Genomic DNA, 17017 nt, shown 5'->3' with positions numbered 1-17017 from the left:
GGTCAACAAGCGCTGCTGCAGTTACTGGAGCCTCCACTTGAAGACTACCGTTATTGAGCCATACCTGAATCTGGTCCTTGAGCTTCACACAGTCAGCTGTATTATGGTTCCACAAGTTATGGAATTTACAATACTTCTTTCCTTTCAGCTGATCTGGTCGAGGGAAAGGTCCAAAGTCGGTCTTTACCATCTTCGCGGCGATCATCTCATCTAGAATCTCGTGTGCCTTGTTGGCATCATATGTATACGCCGCGAACTCAGGTTTAGTGAAGGCCATCGATTTGAGCTTGACAGGTTCCTTGGAGATTTTCAGTTGCTTCAAGGCTGGGTTCTTTCTCCCTGTCAGTTCATAAGCAGCGATGTCGTTCTCATCTTCCTCATCGTCCTCCTGAACCAAATCCTCACTATGATAGTTATAGTAAGGATCATACGTAGCCGGCTGGTAGCTCAGGGCCGCTATGGTGCGATTTTTCCCTGGTACATACGTCCCTCTGGACGCATTCTTCCTGGCATCAGTTTCTCTGAGGAGATGTTCGAAGCTTCCCACCTCTGTGATGAGCTCTCCCATTGACTGAATCATGCTTCCATGCTGCTTCTTTCGCTGGCGCGGCTCTAAGCCTTTGATCGCCAACTTGATCAACTCTTTCTCCGGCAGGATCACATTCAGTTTGGCCTTCTGAATCTGGAAGCGCTGAAGGTAGGCCACAGCAGACTCCGTGGGCTGTTGGGCTATCTGGGTGAGAGAAGCCAAGTCTACCTCAGGCTCTGTGGCCCCAAAAGTCTCTCGGAAGAGCTTTTCCATTGCAGGCCAATCTGCCACAGTTCCTGGTCGCAGTTTGGAGAACCACCTAAAGGCAGCCCCTGATAGAGAAGTACCAAAGATCCTGCACTTGAGGACGTCATCATTCTGGTACTGGCCGCATTGTACCCTGAACCTGGCCAGATGAGTTGCCGCATTCTCGGTATCCTCCCCTGAAAAGGTAGCAAATATGATGTTTTTATAACCCCTGGGGAAAGGCGCGAGCATTATGTGCGGTGGGAAAGGTCCTTCATAGACCCCATCCATCTGGGCCCTAGGGTTAGCCTGTCTGATCATCTCCTCTACCTCATCTCGTCTCACATATTCTGAACCCGGAGGAGGAGGAGGTGGTATTGCCATTGTATGGCGAACAGGCTGCGCAGGTATTGCTTGGTTTACAGTCGCTGTCCCTTCTCCTATCTGCACAACGCGGGTTGCAGCTGGTTGTTGAAGAGTCACTGCTGGCATAGGCATCTCTTTTGCCAAAGCTGTTATCTTGATCGGGTTACCAGCCTGGTCAATCCCATAATAGCTTCCTGGCAGCTCTTGGTATACATTCTCTGCCCCATCGCTGTCGTACTGAATGAACACAGCGGGGTCGGACGAAGTGTCAGCATTTTTCGATGCCTGCTGCTTCTGTCTGGCGGTCTGTCCAACTGACGGTGTGGTTTTTTCCTTGCTGCCGCCAATAACCAGAGCTCGTTCCTTATCTCTCACTTGCGTGGTAGCAGCGGTCGCGGCAGGTGTGGCGGCAGGTGTAGCGGTACTGCTGCTACCCTTTTCCCGCTGATTTGGCGGCACATATTTACCCGAACCAGATGGTTGGCCCAGGGAACCAAGGATAGCGTTAGGATCTCCTAACGTCTTATTCAACACTTCTTTAGCTTGGTTCAACTCAGCTCTTTGCATGGCCACCTCGGTTGCGAGAGTTGCTCCATCTTTGCGAAGACCTGCCATATCTGATGCTGTTTGCTTGGTATGATTCGCCAGAGCATCAATGATCTTTTTCTGCTGTTGACTCTGGGCATCTGCGATGCTTATAGCTTGAGCTTTCAATGCATTCTCAGTTTGCGACATCAGTTGCTCAGTTTCCATAGCTTGTTGGGAAATACGCTGGTTTATTTCGCGTAAGATTCTATCTGTTTTCGCGTTCTCCCTTTTCAGATCAGCAGCCATCTTCTTGCGATGGTTTTCAATGTTTTCTGAGATGATCGCGCATGCAACCTCGACGGTCGCTCCCTCTGGAATAGGCTTCTCAACGAAATCCTCTGATTCTTCACTCCCCACCGTATTGGAGATAGGAGTAGCGACAGGCTCACCGGACTGATTAGTGATGACAGTCTGACCCTCAGTAGCGGTCGAGTGACTCTCTCCCTGTTCAGTTGACATATCGGAGAATTGGGGATGAAGGGAGAATCTTTGAATCACTTGTTCTTCTGACAGACCACGACAATCCGCGCGAGGATGCGGTTTGTAACTGGAGGTCTTGTGTTTTGAGCAGTTAGCGTAGCCCTTTTTGTAAGGGTTTTCGCTTGACTTCCCAATGGCTAACGTTCACGAAGAGACACTTAGTTGAGTCCCACTAGGCGTGCCAAAATGTTTGGCTCCAAAACCAGTTGGCTTGCAAACTGTCTCTTTTGAGCGAGTGATTGCGCAGGCGTGCCAGCACCGCGGGGTGCAGTCGTTGGGGTAGTCCCTTGACCTGACTTCTTCTTCAAGCGCTGTGGACGAGGAGATCACCAACCTCGTCACAGGGTTCTTCTCTAGCCTTTCGGAAAAGGACTTTTGCCTTACGGATAAGGACTTTGGTTGTGGTCTCTTGCGTTCACCGAATCGATACTTAGTGTTGTAGACTAAGCAGAGCAATCACTGGGAAGTTGGGAGAAGCACGGGTTTTTGCTAAAGCGTGACTTTAGCTTCGCTGGGTTGCGAGGGCGTTACCCTTGCTTCGTTGGTAGTAACGGTGGCAGTTGCGCTCGCAGTCGGCTCCTGGGGAGAATGGGACTGGAAGTACGGTCGCCGGGTTGGTTTGGTGATGCTGACAGTCGGCTCTTGGAGAGACTGGGACTGGCGCACGGTCACCGGGTTTCAACGAGGTTGAAGGTTTGCTCCGGGGAGGCTTTGTAATCGCTAGGATTGATTGATTTGAGAGAGGTCTTTAATTCTTCCTTGAAACCTGGTATATATACCTAGGGTTTTGACTGCTCCTTGTTGTAGAAGGACTATTGATTGAAGTTTCCTAGTCAATCTCTGCTACTTGATTCCAATAAGGTTTCGTTTTCCTTATGGATTCCGGAATGGGCGAAGCTATAACCCAAACCCTAGTAGGCTTATTTTTGGGCCGCAGGTATCGGCCCGCTGTGCTAGATCCACTAAAGGATATTGCCAAAATTACTTTTGGGCTCAAACAAAAGTGATTAAACATGAAAAAGAAAACAAGGGGCAGTTGTAAGCAGCTGGGTCATTACGGGTGCCCATAGCAAATTTGGGGCCCAAAAGCCTTAATTGGTGTAGACCAAACAACATAACTCGCAAGCAAAGCCCACCTCAAATTTTGGGCCCATTTGACAAATTCGACGAAGCTCGGTGCTTCGGGTGTCCACATCAAAATACATAAACTCTGGTTTCGTAAGAGAATTGCTCCGAAACCCAAAATGAAAATTGCTTTTGGTACAAAACCAAGAAAGCTCATATAAACAAACATGAACTACAATGGTTTGATCCCTTCACAGGGTATGTAGGCAATCTAGCGACCCACTAGATGCAACCACAAATTCAAATCAAATCCCCGACTCCACCAGTCAAATTCAACCAATCCGAATCCCTGACTTCATTAGTCAAATTCACCTAAACAGCAGAAAAATCAAATCATTTCCAAATTACCCAAAAGCAAATTCAAGGGTTCTAAACCCTGACAAATAACCCAAACTCAAATCTAAAAATAAATGGGTCATCTACCCATTTAAATCCCAAATGTTGGAACTACATGTGGTTTGATCCCGCAAGGGTATGTAGGCAATCTGGAATCAAATAATCTAGATGCAACCGCATCCTAAACACTATTCCTATTCCAAAAATCCAAGCCTTCCAATGGGTCATTCACTCATTGGAACTCTTGAACTACGAGTGGCTTGATCCCCTCCCGGGTACGTAGGCAACCCATTCCAAAATTCGGGTGCAGCCGCAAAAACAAACAACCACACATTGGTTTCTTTATAAATGGAATCAAATGGTGTCTCCCTTGTAACAAGGGATTGTAATTAAGAGACACATTTTGTCTTGAATGGGTCGAACCCGAAATAATTAAAACTCTATTCTGTTAATGAATACGAGTGAAATTACGTTGGGTGACATTTTACACTTTGTGCAATTTTTAACCCAACAGTATCACTGTTTCACTCGCGGGAAAACCGCGCGTGCTGTTACGCACCCAATATAAATGTGGTCCACAGTAGAATTTTCGCACAATCAGTTCCAATGAGAATCAAACTTGGTTCTCATGCAAGCACAAAATTCAGAGACCCAACAGAGAGGCATCTTATTCAGGACCAATTAAATATGTGAAAAATGAACCAAAACATAAGAAAGAAAGTGCAAGTTTAACCACAAGAAACCAGTGACAGAGTATGTAGTTTAAAGTACAGCTGCTCAAATTGGAGCTGATGGAGTTTTGAGGGATCACTATGGTAATCGGATTTCTAGATTCAGTGCTAATTTGGGGTGAGGATCTGTTCTTCAGCTGTATTTAAATTAACCTAAATACAAGAAACAAAGGGAGAGATTATCCGTAACAATTAAACACATTAAACCAGAAATTTTATTTTTCATTTTTATTTATTTATTTTTTTTTAACATACCAGAAATTTTTAGTTTAAACAATGTGAAAATGGCAGTTGCAAACCACCCACGTCCAACATGCTCCAAACAGTCCTCATCATTTTCATGTCACGAGGGTTTCAAAACTTCTTTCCTATTGAAGATTTTTTGCACGTCCTTTCCTTTTTCGCAAATTTTGTCCGCCAACATGATCACGCTTCACCAATAAAACAAAAATACATAAGAATAGTCGTCTATGCCTCATTCAAGAAGCAAATTTCAGTTCATGAAAAATAATAATAATAATAATAAAATAAAACATGTACAATGAGGGAGGGAGTGAATGCAGCTTTTGGAGGCTATGACCATCACTTGGTCCTTAAAAAAAATTATTCACACACTGATATGTGACATATTGGAATTGTGTAAAAGATATTAATTTCAATCCTTAGAATATATTACCTTAGCATCTTTGACAGTAGAGCATGTGGTGTGAAGTTCACCAATGGACTCCCCCAATTGGAGAGTAGAGTACATAGCAGAACAAAAAGTATTCAAGTTCAGCAGTTTCTTCTCCATCTCTTCGACCTCACTATCGTCTGACACATCATCGTCGGACTCATCATCAGACAAACTTTTATATAGCTCATCCAACCGAAGCTGTGATTCTCTTTTGTGTTTAAGATACTTTTGCTTCTCTTTCAAAGTCTTCTCAAGCTGTAAACAAAAACAAGCAAGCCACAAGCTTCAGAATTCAGGTTTAAAAAACATGGGTGGTTTTCCCTTCAAACACACAAGATAAATCTGCAGAAAGGATAAGTCGTACTTTGGATTTATTTTCCAACTCATTGTCCAAAGATGCCTTCAGACTCTTGATTGCCTTTTCAGATTCACAATGATCCCTCACATTCCTTTCTATTTTTTCTCTCAGGCTAGTTACATATTCTTCCTTTAACTGCTCCATGCTTTTACATTCCTGAGACCACGATGATATCTCATACAATAGCATCTGCATTTCCTTTTGGCATTCCATAATCTGGCCGCAAGCAAACACTAGTTATTAAGTATACTAAATGATGATAGTTTTACAAAAAACCAGATAAATCACAGACCTCCTTTTTGAGCCTCAAAACCTCTTCATTCTCGGTTTCTGCCTTGCTTGACATCCTTCGTCTATTTTCAAGAAAACCCTAAGAGTCAGAAACAGAAACAACTCTTCATCAAAAAATTCAAAAAATAGTTAAAGAATCAAAAGGCCAGTTTAGGTCAGTTTTACAAAAAAAACAGTTCGCTGCATACAAATCCAATGAAAAATAATGACTCAAGCATAACAAGTAGAACCCAGAAGAAAAAACCAACCTCAATTCTGAAGAATCACCAGCTGATAACAAAGCCAAGCCCCAGGATCTTCTTTTTCCTCAGATCCCTTTTAGCTCCTACCTGTTTATACCAATAATGGGGCGGTGAAAATCAGAATTGAGAGAATTGTCGTTAGGAGTAAGTCTGAAGCCTAATTGAGAATTGTCCATTTTCTGCAACTCTCTCATCAAACAACATATTTGATAATGATCCAGTGTTGCAATTCAATCTGACCAGAATGGTCTACTTAAAGTCACTAAAACCCAAATTAAATCGATTCCCCCAAATTTTGTAACCCCATTCAAACCGCAAATCAGTCTGATCAGAATGGTCTACTTATCTTCACTTCAACCCAATTAAATCAATTCCCCCAACTTTTGTAACCCCATTTAAACCTCAGTGTCATTCCTAAGCCAACTCCGTCAAACAAGTCTTGATTTTTAAAATCTAGGTGCTAAAGAATTTGCCGAAATTGAGCCAAAATCTTTGAATTTGGAGGATTTCCCAATTCTAAAGAGTATCGTTAAAATTAAAATTCAAAAAAAAAAAAAAAAAAACATCGGCGAGAGAAACACAAGGCAATTAATGGGCACAGCAACCAGAAGCAAGATGATCAATTCCATGCTTAAACATCCGGTAATTGACGACATAAATGAAAATCGTACCTTTAATCAATCAGACAACTGAGAGGGAAGTCGGTGATGGAGTTTGCCCGAGACAGTTAAATTTATAAAATGTTGATGCATATGCAATGTTTAGAAAACATATTTCTTTAAAGGGTGGTGTTATTCACACACATTTTTTCTCTATTCACACACACTCTCTACTTTTCTATTACTTTAATTCAATTTTCTTTTAAAAATTATCCTAATTACCCTTCCTTATAAGGGGCTGTGACCAATTACCCGATTTTAGGCTAAAAATTGTTCACTTGCTCCAGTAAGAGTTTTTTAACCCCATTTACCCAATTTAAACATAGATGACAATGTTACCCTCATTTTAATTAACAAACTACTCCCCACTCCCTCTCTATCACGACTCTTCTCTCTCTCTCTCTCTCTCTCTCTCTCTCTCTCTCTCTCTCTCTCTCTCTTGCTTCCTCGACCGAGTCGACTCAGGGAGTCGTAACCAGTGGACACCAACCACCATCTCTACCAGACGAGGTTGGCAAGGCAGTTGGGGATGAAGATCTCGGCGTCCCTCCACCATCTCTGCTAAGCGAGGACGGCGATTGGAGGTCTGGATTGGGGATGAGGAATTGACGACGATTGGCGAGGCAATTGGGGATGAAGACGGCGTCCCTCCACCATCTTTGCCGAGCGAGGACGGCGATTGGAGATCTTGGTTAGGGATGATGATCAAGAAGCCGCGCGCCCCGATCCGCTCCCCGTGATGCAGGAGACGGTTGCTCTCGTCTCCACCGCGTGGTTGCTAGTCCGGTTCAGCGATTGACAACCCACGGCTAACCATACAAGCCCTTCGTTAAGAGCTGCCATGTCATCATCGGGGATTGGCGACGTCTGTATTCTTCGTAAGGTTCCGACCTACAGCTTCAGCATGGAGAGGTTAGACTTGCTAGACGAGGAGAGCCACCTCATTAGCTTAAGCATGGTGGACGGCGACCACAGGCTGTTTTTTTTTTTTTTGGGTGCCCAGAGTAATCTGGGTTACCCGGATGGCTTGGTGTTGGGCTGATGTTGTCACGCCCCGGATTTTGAATAACAAATTCAAATCCGAAACATGAATTAATACAACTCACATAAATACAATCTGAATTTTTTTCTCAAAACAACCACACCTCACATCGCTCGATATTACATAAACCAAATCTCAAATTTGTTTATTACAGCACACTCTCACCAAATTATAAATGTAGCTCAATGAGCATAACACACCTCACAAAAGAAAGTCAGATTCACACAAATGCAGCTACTCTACGCAGCTCGATCACCTTCCTGATTTTCCTGACCTGTAGGATTACCCGCTACACCGTTTGAATAGTGTACCGGGATTGCAACAATACAAACCCGGTAAGCTTTTTGCAAAGCTCGTATGAGTAAATGAAAGGATTGCACGATTTAAAGTAACCAAATCAACTCAAGCATAAATTCAACTCAAGTATTTTCTTTGCATAATAATTGAAGTGTACAACGTCACTTCAAGCATCAATCAACTCACATCTCACAATGACTACTCAAAAACAAACAACTTCTTACTCAATATATACTCACAGGCTTATGATTTATTTATATAAATCATCCCATGCAGTATATTATACTTACAGGCTTATGATTAATTATATTAATCACCCCATTCAGTATATCATACTTACAGGCTTATGATTAATTATATTAATCACCCCATTCAGTATGTCATACCCAAGGGCATATGATAACTCGTTTATCCCCCAAGCAGTATGATGTACTCAAGGGCATACGATAACTCAAGGTTATCCCCCTAGCAGTATAGTGTACTCAAGGGCATACGATAACTCAAGGTTATCCCCCAAGCAGTACAAAGGCAGACAGACTAGAGCTCTAACTGAATCGTAGAGTGTCACCTTGGCCAAGGTTCACCCTTACGAAAATATTTGCCTCAAATCACTCGACTCCTCATTTAACTCATCTCAACGACTCAACTATAGCACTTTACTCAATTACTCTTTATCACACTCAACTCAACCTATAAGATAAATTATATCTTCTAGAGAGTAATGCTCGAATTGTAAATCAATCGCATCAATTCCACACTTCACCAAATACCACACATCCAATATATATTCCACGTAAATATATATATACGTAGTCACCCACACAAGAATGACCACTAATACCAACTATAGTTCACATGCATTAAAATCAGGAAATTCATTTTTATAGTTTAAATACATTTTACTTACCTATGGACCGTAGTCGATCAAGTCCATATAATTTAAAACAAATATTGATTTTCTTAAAACAGTTTTCACAAAATCACTATAGAATTCAATCACTGAATTTCGGTTCGTAAATGAACCATGTGCGATTTTACTCACCTCGATATTCCCGCTGCGTCTTCAATTCAACACAATACACACCGAAACCGCTCACCCAAGGGAGACCGTCAATCACCTAATCAAACATGACCTTAACTTAGCCAACAACTCAAAAACATACTCAAACGACAATCCAACGGTCGGATCGAAATTAAATGATGATCCAACGGTCGGATCCTCACAGATCGCCTTAGGATCATCCTCCAAAAATCATCACGAAGATCCAACGGTCGGATCTTCCTGAATCGTCCTTACTAACATCTTCACAAATTTATACGAAAATCCGACGGACGGATTCTCACGAATCGCCTCCCTAATCACTATTTAGCAATTATACGAAGATCCAACGGTCGGATCTTCGCCCATGATCACACAAAACCACTGGGACAGTCATAAGATCAACATATCAAAACTACAAGTCCATCTGACGGTCCTAATTTCACAGATCACAAATCTAACGATCGAAACTTAAAAATTCATAACTAAATCATACGATATCCGAAAATTGCGTATAATATATCGAAATGATCGTATTGAAATATAGAATCTAAAAATGCACAGAAACTATATTTTTGACCCCCGGATGTGGCCGGAAAGGGACGCCGGAGTTAGTGGCAGAACCGCCGCCGACCACCGCCAATGGTGTCGGGGCCGGGCTGCTCCTCTTCCTCTCATCATGATTAACAACTTTCATAACTATCATGTAAGCTGAAAATGACTGGAAGTGGTTGAAATTACCTAAAACAGTCGAGGTGGCCGGAAAATTTCCAGAATCCGGTGAAATTTGCAGAATCCGGCAAGGCTTGATTTCGACGTCAAAACTTCAATTTCAGGCTTCGATCCCTTCTATAGAGTTGTTAATAAACTCAAGGCGAACTCACTGGTTCAAGAATCAATCAAAACGATGCACTACAGCTCGAGATATCACGATCGAAAGGTTTTGGTTTTCGATCGAAAACCGGTCGAGCTCCGACGAACGTGAAACCGGTCAACTCAAGTCCGGTCCTTCTTGGGTTTTGAACAGAAGGTTGAGGTGAATCCAATGAGACAAGAATCAAGAGAAATGGTACCCTGTAGCTCAAGATATTGAGATTGAACCACAACGAGCTCAAACAGAAACCGACTCCTCCGCCGCCGCTGCTGGCCGTCTTACGGTACGAGGCTGCTACTGGCAGCTGCGCAAGATCAAGGTGAAGGTATGGAGGTGGTCCGACGTCTTGAGGTGGCCTGAGGAGGGAGAGAGAGATCGAAGAATCCCTGCTCTGTTTTTGCTGGGTTCGGCCGTGAGAGAGAGAGAGTGTGAGATTTCTTCTGCTTTCTTTGTTGAATGATTTTCAATTATGCATAAACACGTAAGCAAATAAAGCACCGGTCTTGATTGATCCACTAATGCTTAAATCACGGAATACCATACCTTTAATCAAAGGTGTTTGTCACCAAATTACTTTGATTAAAATAACTAGGTTATTACAATCTACCCTCCTTAAAGAAATTTCGTCCCGAAATTTAAGCGTAAGTCAATTCCTCTCGATTAAGGTTGACCTAACCATCGAATCTCCATCCTTTCCAAAGCTGTAGTAATCTACAAAGCCATAGCCCTTTGTATAAAAATACATTCCTATGGCCACTAAATCCTTTCATCACAAAAGTACACTCACACAAAATCATCACATGGATCCTCACATAGATCTTCACATAGATCATCATCCTGTACTGGCATACAAGCACAGTAAACATTCCCACAAAGCGTTTCGCTACTCAATTAGCATCACAGTAAACCTCTATAGTAAAACTTAAGCATGCACTATTCTACACAACCATAGAGATGCATCACTCAAAACAATTCATTCCCAAAAGCACACCAATAAAATATGTCACCCAGTGATGATGACTTGGGTTTGCTCAATCCTTGGGCTGGCCAATTGGGCCGAAGAAACCGAACCATTCACATTTCGAACCGGCCCGAACCAATTTGGGTTTAACATTTGGGCCTACCATTCGGGCCGAACAATTGGGCTTAACATTTGGGCCTACCAATCGGCCGAACAATTGGGCTTACTATTTGGGCCTACCAATCGGCCGAACAATTGGGCTTACCATTTGGGCCTACCAATCGGCCCACCGACTTCCAGCTCGGCTACAGTATGAAATTGTACATACCGTAGGTATACCGTATATATGTATGCATACCGTACAGACCGTATATACGTATGCATATCGTACAACTGTATATACGTATGCATACCGTACAGACCATATATACGTATGTATACCGTACATACCGTATATACGTCCGTATATCAAGCATATACGGGATCCAAAAATATTTGTAAGAGGTAAGGTTCGAACTCCCGACCTCGAACACGAAGGTTTTGCTCCCAACCACTGAAGCAAGAGCTGCCTTCATTAATATATGCTCACGTGTTATATTTATTATGTCATAAGCGACATAAATAAAATAACGGGGGAGGCAAGGTTCGAAACCTCAACCTGCTGCACGAAACCTTTGTCCCCTACCACTGGAGCACAAGCTGTGCTTAATATAATGTGTACAAATGTTATACTTATTATGTCATAAGCGAACATAATAAAAATAAACGAGGCAAGGGTCGAACCTCTGACCTCTTGTACAAGAGCTTTGCTCTTCAACCACTAGAGCACCAGCTGCTCTCGTTACTATCCATGCAACTCCTTTTATTTATTCTATCATAAGCGATAGAATAAAAACAAACTGTCGGTACACTCCACGTGCCACGACACGTCTCTTCCGTGAATTAAGAAAAGCAGATCACTTTCGGCGAAAGCTGTCTGCCACAGCGTCTCGAGATTCGCTCGGTCCCCTCACACGCTCTCCACGCGCCAACAGCTTTTCCGTGTTTTCAGGCGACTTTAATCCAACGCGTAGAATGAATCTCAGAGATCGTCCATCCAACGGTGGAGATCTGCTCACCTTGTTCTATAAATAGGTGCATTCTGGAGAAAAACTGTTCACACCAAAGAAAAGAAATTTCTCCAGAGTTTTAGCCTTTCTCTCTCAAACTCTTCAGCCTTTCTCTTCTCAAATTTTCCAGTCCTTCCCTCACCAATCTTCAATCCTTCTCTCTCAGATCTTTAGCCCTTCTTTCATCTGAGAAGTTCAGATCTCCAACACCACTTCATCAACTTCAATCCTTCGAACAACAATCTCCCTCAAACACTCAACATCATCGTTCTTCAATTTTCACTTCCTCTCAACCCATCACCATGGAACCACGAACTCTGCAACTAATGGAGCTACAAACCCAGCAACAAATCGAGGATGGAGGAAACAACCAAGCAGCCGGGAGTAGTGCCAACACGGATTTCTGGCGAAGCCGTACCAGGTGGATTCCTACTCCAGATCAAATAAGAATCCTCAAGGATCTTTACTACGACAAGGGAGTTAAGACCCCAACTACAGAGCATATTCACGAGATCTGTCTCCAGCTGCAACAGTATGGACAGGTTGAGGGCAAGAACATTTATTTTTGGTTCCAGAATGTCAGGGCTCGAGAGAAGCAGATGAAGAGGTGCAATCAGGCTGCTCAAGTGCCCGTGGGAACTAGTTCTACTGGTACTGGTGGATCCATTGATATTAATTTTGGGTCCACTAGTCCTACTGGTGCTGGTGGATCCATCGACATCAATTTTGGACCAGCTGGTGGATCCATTGACATCAATTTTGGGCCACGGGTCGACTGCAGTGTTAACCGGTATTCCTCCTCACCCTTCAACACTAATACTAGTACTTCCTCCTTTGGCACAAAAGGAGGACAAACTTTCATGGAACAGCGAAGGGAAGATCACCAGGAGATTGAAACTCTTCCTCTGTTCCCCATGCACGGTGAGGACGTCCTTGGTGGCCTGAAGACTACTTCCGAGGGAGGTAGCGGCTATGGCTACTATTCCGGTGGCTCAGGCGGCTACAACGGTGGCTCTCACGTTTCTCTTGAGCTCAGCCTCAACCCATCCGGAGCTGGTGACTTGGCTTAGTATAGTGTAGTTCCCTTTTTTTTTTTTTTTTTTTGTAATGTAACTAAATGTCCAAATCAATAAGACTGAATGTATGTGGTAGTCTTTTTTTTTTAAAAACAAACCAACAACGACACCATGGGTCGAACCTTGGTCACCCATGGCTCTTTCAAAACCTTAGCCATCTCTGCTGCACACATCATTCATAACGATGTATCACAAACGATCATTCAAAACACTAAAGTCAATGATCACCCATCAACTCCAAACTAAGTCGATAGTCGATGTTCACCCATCGACTCCAAATACTCTTTTAATGCAATTTCATCAATCACTCAACAATAAACCTTAACCTTTTCATAACAATCAACACATCAATTATCGCCACTTTGGTCACCACTTTGGCACTACTAAAATCAAGGATTAATAAAGCTAATCACTTCCCATTCAGAAGTATCTAAAGAGCGCCACTTGTCCAATGAGTATAGTCAACTAAGTTCAACAGCCACAACAGTCAGAGTTTGCTGACGGATTTCCTACCTCTTTTAAGGCCCATCCAAGTACCTAACGCACTAATGCTCTTTACCAATACTCTTCTCCTTTTCCTCAGAAATCTTTCAATGAGGAGCTTAGAGTATTAACTCCATTGTCAAGCACTAACAACGATTAGTGTCATAAGAGGCACCTACAAAGTAACTAAACTAACTCTAATCTCATAAATCAGTCCCTACAAATTCCTTCCAAATCTTTATCGATAATTCATACCCTTAGTACCAATCCCATCATGGTCATGCTTCACCTTAAAGAAGGAACATAACCATATTCTTCTTCTTTCACATTACGGTAGCATCATGGAGAAGTACTAGCTCTAATAAATCTCTTACTCAAGTAAACTCTCGCCTTGAACCTTCAACTCCTTAAGTTCAGTTGGTGTCATCTAATAAGGCGTGTATCAAACCTGGTATCACCTCGATGATAAACTCCACTACCCTCCTTAGGGATAACATAAGTATTTCTCAATTTATACTAAGAATTCAACCTCACATAAGGTCAGCATAGCTGCCTCAAAGTCACTTTAAACACATAACCCATGCCAATTACCAAAACCCCACTAAGACATCTCGTTACAAAACAAGATATCTATTCTTTGACACGTACATCTCATCCAAAAACATATGTACTGTCACGCCCCGAATTTTAAATACAATTAAAATCCGAAACATGAATTATACAACTTAATAGAATAAACGTCCTGAATTTTTTTCTCACAAACAACCACACTTCACACCTCTCAATATTACAATAAATCAAATCCTCAAGTTAATTATTACAACACACTCTCACCAAATCAAATTGTAAGGCTCAATGAGCTTAACTCACCTCACTATTACAAATGCTGTAAAACTATAACAAATACTCTAACCCGCTCGATCACCGCCCTGATTCTCCTGACCTGCAGGATTACCCGCTACACCGTTTGAATAGTGTACCGGGATTGCAACAATACAAACCCGGTAAGCTTTTTGCAAAGCTCGTATGAGTAAATGAAAGGATTGCACAATTTAAAGTAACACAATCAACTCAAGCACATTTTAATTTTGTTTTGCATAAGAATTGAAGTGTACAACATCACTTCAAGCATCAATCAACTCACATCTCATCATAACTACTCAATAATAAACAACTTCTTACTCAATATATACTCACAGGCTTATGATTTATTTATATAAATCATCCCATGCAGTATATTATACTGACAGGCTTATGATTAATTATATTAATCACCCCATTCAGTATATCATACTTACAGGCTTATGATTAATTATATTAATCACCCCATTCAGTATGTCATGTCATACCCAAGGGCATATGATAACTCGTTTATCCCCCAAGCAGTATGACGGCAGACAGACTAGAGCTCTAACTGTATCGTAAAGTGTCACCTGGGCCAAGGTTCACCTTACGAATGACTGCTTTTCTCAATTCACTCGACTCCTCATTTAATTCATCTCAACGACTCAACTATCGCACTTTACTCAATTACCCATTATCATAGACAACACAACATCTAAGATATATAAATCACATATTCCAAGGGTAATGCTCAAAATATAACTCAGTAAATCACACCATCCAATATATATTCCACGTAAATATATATATACGTAGTCACCCACACAAGAGTGACCACTAATACCAACTATAGTTCACATGCAATAAAATCTAGAAATTCATTTTTATAGTTTAAATACATTTTACTTACCTATGGACCGTAGTCGATCAAGTCCATATAATTTAAAACAAATATTTATTTTCGTAAAACAATTTCCACAATTTCTCAATTAAATAAAATCACCGAATTTCGGTTCGTGAATGAACCATGTGCGATTTACTCACCTCGATATTCCCGCTGCGTCTTCAATTCAACACAATACACATCGAAATCGCTCACCCAAGGAAGACCGTTAATCACCTAATCACACATGACCTTAACTTAGCCAATAACTCAAAAACATATTCAAACGACAATCCAACGGTCGGATCGAAATTAAATGATGATCCAACGGTCGGATCCTCACGGATCGCCCTTAGGATCACCCTCCAAAAATCATCACGAAGATCCAACGGTCGGATCTTCCTGAATCGTCCTTACTAACATCTTCACAAATTTATACGAAAATCCGACGGACGGATTCTCACGAATCGCCTCCCTAATCACTGTTTTGCATTTATACGAAGATCCAACGGTCGGATCTTCGCCCATGACCACACAAAGCCACTGGGACAGTCATAAGATCATCATATCAAAACTACAAGTCCATCTGACGGTCCTAACTTCACAGATCACAAATCTAACGATCGAAATCGCTCTAAACTTAAAAATTCATAACTTAATCATACGATATCCAAAAATTGCGTATAATATATCAAAATGATCGTATTGAAATATAGAATCTGAAAATGCACAGAAACCATATTTTTGATCCCCGAAGGTGGCCGGAAAGGGCCGCCGGAGTTAGTGGCAGAGCCGCCGCCGACCACCACCAATGGTGTCGGGGTCGGGCTGCTCTTCTTCCTCTCATCATGCTTAACAACTTTCATAACTACCATGTAAGCTGAAAATGACCGGAAGTGGTTGAAATTACCTAAAACAGTCGAGGTGGCCGGAATTTTTTTCCAGAAACCGGCGAGAATTTGCAGAAGTCGGCGAAGCTCCGATCAACGTAAAAATGTCCTCCTTTCGCTTCGATTCCTTCAGGAGACTTGTTCAGAACTTAAAGACGAACTCACTGGTTCAAGAATCACTCAAAACGAAGCTCTACAGCTCGAGATATCTTGATCGAAAGCGTCGGTGGCCGGAAAATTTCCAGAATCCGGCGAGCTTGAATTCCGACGTAAAAACTTCAATTTCTCGCTTCGATCCCTTCTGAAGAGTTGTTAAGAAACTCAAGGAGAACTCACTGGATCAAGAATCACTCAAAACAAAGCTCTACAACTCGAGATATCGAGCTCCACAGTCCAGTTTCGATCTAGGTCGGGTTGAGCTTCCAGTCGCCACCACAAGCCACGCCGACGTGCAAGGTTACTTCTGGGAGCTTCAGGAAGTTGAGGCGAGCTCGTGGATGAAGTTTGGTGAGGATTGATGGCCGGTAGCTTGAGATATCAAGCTTGGAACCAAAATGAGCTCAAACCGGCCTCGTGTTCCACCGTCGTGTACGGTTCGAGAGCCGGCGAAAGGCTACCACCGGCAGCTGCGCAAGGAAGAAATGAAGGCGTGGGACGTGGTCTAGGGTCAATCGATGGCCTATGGAGCGAGAACGAGCTTGGAGAAGTTTGCTCTGTTCTTGGATGCTTTCGGACGAGAGAGAGTGAGAGAGAGGTCGATAGAGAAATGAAAAAAAGAAACAGAATGATGGCTCTCCGACAAGAGGAGGACCGTTACAGCTAAAGGGAGGGGTGAGAAAACTAAAGGAAGGGTGAAATGTTTGTCTTTGATTCTTTCACGAGATGGTATTATT

General features: G+C 42.4%; 1 protein-coding gene and 1 long non-coding RNA gene across 3 annotated transcripts; both read right to left on the bottom strand.

Moving 5' to 3' along the window:
• Positions 1–4412: 4412 nt before the first annotated feature.
• Positions 4413–6706, bottom strand: LOC133707842 (uncharacterized). 2 transcript variants are annotated; one of them, XM_062133320.1, is made up of 6 exons: positions 6640–6706; positions 5975–6055; positions 5728–5788; positions 5442–5651; positions 5078–5332; positions 4413–4832 (listed from the first exon to the last, which is right to left on the bottom strand). In XM_062133320.1, the coding sequence occupies exons 3-6, from the start codon at positions 5779–5781 to the stop codon at positions 4770–4772; spliced, it is 582 nt and encodes a 193-aa protein (XP_061989304.1). In that variant the 5' UTR covers positions 5782–5788; positions 5975–6055; positions 6640–6706; the 3' UTR covers positions 4413–4769. The 2 variants fall into 2 exon arrangements, with proteins under 2 accessions (XP_061989304.1, XP_061989303.1); XM_062133319.1 differs by having other exon boundaries at positions 4415–4832; positions 5728–5805.
• Positions 6707–14237: 7531 nt separating this feature from the next.
• Positions 14238–15772, bottom strand: LOC133707782 (uncharacterized). Its single transcript, XR_009845276.1, has 2 exons — positions 15396–15772; positions 14238–14466 (listed from the first exon to the last, which is right to left on the bottom strand). It is a non-coding gene; the product is annotated as an uncharacterized LOC133707782 (long non-coding RNA).
• Positions 15773–17017: the final 1245 nt, after the last annotated feature.

The sequence above is a fragment of the Rosa rugosa genome, chromosome 5 (assembly GCF_958449725.1).
Source record: "Rosa rugosa chromosome 5, drRosRugo1.1, whole genome shotgun sequence".
Taxonomy (NCBI): Eukaryota; Viridiplantae; Streptophyta; class Magnoliopsida; order Rosales; family Rosaceae; genus Rosa; species Rosa rugosa.
Note: the sequence above shows the minus strand (reverse complement) of the source record. Positions and strands in the feature narration are given on the sequence as shown.